This window comes from Pteropus alecto, unplaced genomic scaffold, assembly GCF_000325575.1.
Source record: "Pteropus alecto unplaced genomic scaffold, ASM32557v1 scaffold35, whole genome shotgun sequence".
Lineage (NCBI taxonomy): Eukaryota > Metazoa > Chordata > Mammalia > Chiroptera > Pteropodidae > Pteropus > Pteropus alecto.
The window spans coordinates 1,286,112-1,293,071 of NW_006437828.1; the positions used below are offsets into that span (position 1 = coordinate 1,286,112).

Sequence of the window (6,960 nt, forward strand, 5' to 3'; positions counted from 1 at the left end):
CCAAGCCACTCTAGGCCTCCTTTTTGTCTCATTCAACTTTGTCCCAGCCCTATGCATAGAGCCTGGCACAAAGTGGCATTTCCAAAATTGTTGACTCAGTGGAGTATGTCATCTCTTTGTTGGGGCAGCAGAATAAGGGGCAGTACATGCTTTTGTGAGGTTTAAATAATAAACACTTATAAAATGCACTTTTAAAAATGTAAAACTTAGACAAAGGTATTATTTTCACAGGTGCATTGCAGTTGCAAAGAATTTCTATGAGAAAAATTTCAGAGTGCTCTATGTAAAGCTTAAAAGTTAATTATACTGGTTCTTGCTTATTTATATTTAGTACTTTTTATATGTTGAGGACATGAGAAAGAAAAGAGCAGTCCTTGACACCAGGAAACTAGCTGGACACTTACAGCTAAGCCTCAGTGTTTTTAGAAACTGGCCTGACTCTCAAAGATAGGCCCTGTCGTTTTCCTTGTGGACATAAACAATCTCATAGAACACCAACATCAGATAAGGTCACTCTGTGGCTACATTGAAGTGAGATAGAACAAGACCACTTCTAACTTTGTCTAAGCACAGACAATAATAAGGTCAGTGCGCAAATCACAAAATACCAAATACCACCCCTCTTCCCGATACTATGAATGACTGCCGCTGCTTTGTCAGGTACAGCTTTAGCCTCATTCCTTAGCCTGCCATCCTTCTAGATAAGATTTATTAATATACCCAATCATTGGACTGTCTCCAATTTCTGATAGCACCAAAATCCAGAGTAACCCTCCTCATTCCGCGTCTGAGGAGTCTTCCAAAATCACTTATCTGCAGTTCAAATCATTTGAGTCCTTTCTAGCACCCCCTTACTGAGAAAGCCCACGGTTCCCCACGGTGCATGTTCTCATTCCCTGTGAGTAATTTACTCCACTTGTTCACCTACAGGAGTTCCTCCGGTGGTCTTTGGTGGAGGTGCTTTCACAGACATTTCTAAGAGCTTTACATATGCCATCTCACTTAAGCCCCACGATACCCCTGTTTGTTAGGTGGTTATTATTATTATTATTATTATTATTATTATTATTATTATTTCCCTTTTGCAGATGGTAAGGGAAAGAAGGAAAATTTAACATCATCTCCAATATCACATAGCTAGTAAATGACGAGAATAAAATTTACATCCGAGTCTAAAGGTCATGGCCATTAGGAACTACTTGCAATTCTACTGACCTTGGCCATTAGGAACTACTTGCAATTCTACTGACCTTGCTGTTCTCCAGACTTTTCCCGAAAGATGATGTGCTATTTGAGGACAGCGACTGGCATAAAAAGACTTGTAAAAACAAATAAACATTAAAGACCTCTAAAACTGTGGTCGTGAAGGCTCAGTTGGAACTAAGGCTAATTTTATGAATCTCTGTGCTAATGTCCTGAGTTGCTAGAGTTATTTCTTGTACCCAAATCAGAACTGCATGTTTACAAGGTCTTGGCTCCATGTCACCTCCAGGTGGTCAGAAGCTGGATAACTCAAAGAAATAATTCAAAGGAAAGGGTGACTTTTAAAGGAGAGAGGGGAGTGGAACACACTGATGTGTGGAAAACTGCTGTAGCTTTGTAGCTTGATCTTGGGTATACGCAGCAAACTCTATCGCATGGTTTCAGGTCAAGGCCCTCCATCACACGCCCTCGAAGTCTTTTCAGCTCTATGCTCGTAGCCCCTCTTGGCCTTGCTCTTGCCTGGAATGCCTTTTATCTGGCTGTCCCACCACTCTTTTCTGCCTAGTGGAAGTCCATGCATCCCTCCTTTCACCTTTCTGGATACCCTCCTTGATTTAAATAACTCCTGTCTTTGTTCTCAATGGACTTTTAAAATAACTGCTATGACAATTAGATTATTTTGTTATAAGGGTTTGTGAACCACAGGAGACGGTCAGCTCCGCAAGGGCGTGGCTTAGCGCTTTCTGATTTTGGGTGCACCCCCCTGCCACCCCAGGGCGGGCTCTCAGCACTTAGGCACCGAGTCGGCGCTCAGTAAATATGTCGAGAAGGCATCTTTCTGGAGCATTTGGGGGCGCTGTCGTTCTCTCCCACTTAGCACCCCTTCAAGCACGGATCCTAGAACTACTTTTCCCAGGGGCCACCACACCAGGGCCTCCCGGAATGCGCAGAGAGAGGGTGAGCGATCATTTCACATTCCAGAGCTGCTCAAATGGCGGCGCAGAGCGGGTCTCGCCTGCCTTCCAGGTTAGCAAGACTGCTTTCTCCAAATTCCAAATAAACCCAGACGGGTGATTTGCTGGTAAATTCCCGGCGCTTCCCAAGCCGGACCCCACCCGGTGCCCTCAGGGTGAGCGGCCGAGGACCCGCAGAGGGTTGACTGGCTAGAGGGACGGACGGCGCAGCCAATCACGTTTCTTCGTGGCAGGAGGGGGCGGGCCCTGGGTGTGTCAGTGACTAAGCGGCACGGGATTGGCGGGTCCCTGGGAAATCCGCGGTGGCGGGAGTTTTCGGATGTGTTGGCGGCGGCCGGGGCCGCAGCGGTTGGGCTGATCCCGGCTGGCGGTGCGGGCGGCAGAACCCGGAGGCGATTCCACCCAGGATCCTTGAACTCCCGGCCTGCGGCGTGCAGGGCGGCTGCCCTTTTCCTTCCCGCAGAGCTGTGGCGAAATATGGATCGGCACCAGTCGCGACTGCACCACTCGACGCAGGGCTTAGCAGCCGGCGCCCCCTACCCCTCCTCCGCCTCGCTCCGCAGCTGCAGGGAAAGCATGATGCCACGCAGGAAGGGTCCCCAACACCCTACGCAGCCCGGTGGCCGGGAGGTGTCTGGAGAGAAACGCCCCAAGTTTGTAAGTGTCGCCTGGGACGGGGGTACAGCAGCCCCTGCCCAGCCAGTGGGCTACGGCTCTGGTCCCAGGACCTTTCAATTTCATTGGGTCTATAGGGCCTGGTGGGCGGAGGGCTTAATTTTGTTCTTGGTTTCCAGAGTTGACAATCTCTTAATAGATTTCGACATGGTCCAATTCAGTTTGGACCCTCTGACAGATACAGTGACCATCTGTTGCCCCCCATTTTTTAAAGCTGTTCAAATGTATACGTCTTGACGTCACTTAGGTAGAAATTGCATTTTTTAAGTCGAGCTTCTCCCCTTGACTCCTGGCATCTGAGGATAAGAGACAACAAAGTGAATATTTAGGTGATGGGTTTTTTTTTTCTTCATATTTTAATCTAAGAAGAACTTTTTAAGGTAGATAAAATTTTCCAACTCGAAATAGCTCGTTTTAAAACTTGGGCGGGGCTGTGTGGTCACTGCTAAAGAATGTTAGGTTAGATTGGAAAGAAGTCCAAGTATTTGAAACTCCCTATTCTGATTGCTTCTCTTATTCACATTAACAGTCAAGGGGAGTGTCATGATTAGCGCCTTGTAAATCTTTTTATTGGTGTCTACTAATGGAAGAATAGGCAGTGATCATAGTTTGAGTGTGTGTGTGTAAATAAATGACGTAGAGGGTTAATAGATTTGGGTTGAGACCAACAGAATTAAAAATTTAATACTGACCCCTCTATTTTCTCTTGAGAGTATGCAACATTTTTTTTTAATCATAGGTGAAATTGTACAGCAAAGAATGTGCCTTCTGTGAACAAATAAAAACTGTTAGCAATTTAAATTAGGATATACAAATTAAGGGAATAAAGACCTGTGGATGAGGAGTGAATTGCTAAGTATAACACTTAAAACTGATGAGTAAAACTGGGAGCAGAGCAATGAGATGTATCAGAATACTGAAAATGAGGGACGACATGGGTTAATGATGGTAAATTAAGTGTCAAAATGCCCATTGGAATGTTGAAATTTTGCGGGAGGATCAAATATGTTGTTGACTGTTATCTTAACAGAGCTGAGGAATAAATAGGAGAGAGTTAAACTGGCAATGAAAGATGCTACGCGGTATGAGAGGAATCCACTGGGGCAATAACTTTTCCTTTCGCAGTTTACTTTCTGGGTTAATGTCATTTTGTCTCTGACTCCTGTGCTCCAGAATATACGAAGTGTGATTTTCTGTGACCGGCACAGATGTCATGAAAACAAAATGTATGTTAGTATTTAGGTTTCGTTTCATTGAAGGATGTATCAGGTGATTTGGGTTCTAGTCTCTGTGCTGTTTTTCATTTCTTAGGTGTTTTGAAAAGGTTATTGTATAGATGAAAAGACATCTGAAGACAATACTTTTAAGTTCTAAAGCTAGTAAACACATCTAAAACACTGTTTTTAGATAGGAGTCTGATTTGAATTGTGACTTCATAATTAATTTAGAAGTAATTTATACCATAATCTCTGAAACTAATGTAGAGTCTTGCTTACATGGTAATTTCTTTAGATGTATTTTCCATTTCACTAATTTTGTCATCAGCTATGTCTAATCTGCTATCTAACGTGTTCTGAATATTTGAGTCTAGCAGTTATTTTTATTTCTGTAAGTTCCATCTGCTTCTTTTTCAAATCTGCCTGATCATTGTTTCATTTCTTTAGACATTTCCTACTTGGATCTTCTTCTTATTTATTTGACAGTTGTTTTATGTGGAATCTTTGTACTGTCTACCTTAACTCAAACTCAGCTGTGGCTCGCTTTCTCTTCCTGTGTTTGTTGATCTTTATAAGCCCACTGTTATATCTTAACCTATCTTCCAGGAGGCCGAACTGGGGATGCTTTTCTCTGGAGATGATTTGAGTAAGTTTCCACCAGGAGCTTGATTTGTGACCACCTTCCTGTTGAACTGGGACTCTCAGGGGGGCCTGGAGTTCTAGGCTCAGCTCTAACTCTAGCCCACGGCTTAGTATCCCAGTCTCAAGGCTGCCCTGTGAATAGTTCTTTCCAGTCTGCCTGCTTCTCACTGTTCTCAGTCCCAACGTAGTAACTCTTGATTTGGGCAGGGAGGGTGGTCTTTGGAGACCATCCATCCCTTCCTCATGAGTTCTCAGCAAGGCCTCAAAAAATGACTGTTTAACTTATAGTTCACTTTTCTGTACTTTCTCTAGATTTGGTGTGAAGTGCCTGAATCTCTTCAGGTCACCTCATCATTAGGTCACCTAGGTGCCTGGGGCTGCTGCTTTTGAGTAGTAGAACAGGTAATGCTGGTTGGTGATGTGAGTGGAGTAGGGATAATTCAGGTGTTTGATATTTTGCATACTTACAAAGCTGCAAGCTGGTAGTAGAACTGAGTGGTAAACTGGCCACTTGCTCCTGTTTTAGTTTGAGAAGGCAGGAGTTCTGGTGCCCGCTGGAACCCCGGTTTACTTTGAGCCCTGCAAAGCAGACAAAGCCTTGTTTTCTACTGAATGTATAGTTGTGGGCCTCAAGTTACTTTTGAATTGTGTATAAAAGTTTGTAGTCTAGAACCTCTCCCCATAGGTATGTGTAAATAGTAGAGATCAGGTTGGCCGCACAGTGAATCGACTGCTTTTGGGCTGTCTGTGAACTAATCGATTTGGTTTCAGTTGAAAATATAAGTGGTGAGTGTCGAGATGCTGGGGGTAGATGGGAGACAAACAGGAGGCTGGGACGACAAGGCAGGTACCTGGTGAAGACTTCGTAAAAGCAGATAGATTCAGTATGGTCATTAAGCTCGATGCCTTCCCTGGGTCACACCCTCAGTACCTGGACCTGAGTCCTGTTTCCCTTCTAGCAGAAAATAAAAGAGCTGCTTTTCATTGACGCTGGGGACTTCATTCCTACCTCCCACTCCTGTTAGAAACACACAGTACACACAGCGCTGGCCACCAGATCCACAGTCAGAGCAGGATATGTGGCTTCTGGAGAAGTCTCTGTCTCTAGGATATGGGCCAGTCTTTTGAAAGGAGGCCTGTAAATTTGGTGATCCAACTTGGCGGGGTAGCTCTTTTTAATTAGGAATATCCTTTAAAAGTTCTAGTAGACTTTAATGTAGATCTTGCATCTAATCTATGGTTTCCATTGAATAGATTATTGATTATTGTTTAATTTTGCCCTTACGGTACCTTCATTTTGGTTGTGAAAGATTTTTCACCCTGTCCATTAATATCCGTATCTCTGTAGTGTTTGAATATTATTAGTAATAAGTTATGGTGAGCCACGCATTGTTTTAGATGCTTTATAAATATCGACTTCTTTAATCCTTACAACAACGCTATGAAGTAGGTAGTATTATTAGCCTTGTGTGCTCGATGAGAAAACGGAGGTGCAGAGGTTAAATTGCCTTAGGTCACTCAGCTGCCACTTCTTGAGGCTGGGATTTGAACCTAGGCAAGCTGTCTCTATCCTCCCATGCAGCTGGGAATCTTAATCTTCACTGCTTCAGTTCTCATTCAGGGACCATTAACGGTAGTTAGTAATGCCTTTAATCCATACAGAATTACCGATTTCTTGATTATAGGCTGCTTGTGAGGTAGGATAAAATATTAGATTGTACTGAGAACTTGAGTAGAGTTGAAATCAGAGTAGGCTCGATGACATTAGGGCATGCTTGCCTAATGCTTTGGGTTTATTTGGAGGCAGAAGTGGTGGCTGAATAATGATTCCCCCAAAGATAGGCACGTCTTACTTCCTGGAACCTGTCGATGTTACCAGAGATGGCAAAAAAGGACCTTGCAGGTATGGTTAAAGTTAAGGTTTTTTAAGATGGGGAGGTTAGCCTGGATTATCAGGGTGGGTACTAAGTGCAGACATTTGTATCCTTATAAGGGGAAGGCAGCGGGAGATTGGACTACAGAAGAGGGCGGCCTGACCATGAGGCAGAACTTGGTGATGCAGTCAAGTTGAAGGAGGCTGACAGCCATTGAAGCCAGAATAGGCAAGGGGCCATCCTCCTGTGGAGGCTCCAGAGGGGATACCTTGATTTCAGCCCAGTGAAACTGATTTTGGACTTCTAGCTCTAGAACCGAGGAACTATGTTTTTGTTTTAAACTCTTAAGTAATTTGTTATGTTATGAAAACAAAC

General features: G+C 43.9%; 1 protein-coding gene across 1 annotated transcript in view; it reads left to right on the forward strand.

Annotated features, from left to right (window-relative positions):
* The first annotated feature begins 2,654 nt into the window (after positions 1-2,654).
* DIAPH3 (diaphanous related formin 3) overlaps positions 2,655-6,960 on the forward strand; it is a 435,206-nt gene continuing 430,900 nt past the window's right edge. Inside the window, exon 1 of the mRNA XM_006914939.3 lies at positions 2,655-2,834. Coding sequence (XP_006915001.1) covers positions 2,655-2,834 — 180 coding nt within the window. The remainder of the gene's footprint in view (positions 2,835-6,960) is intronic.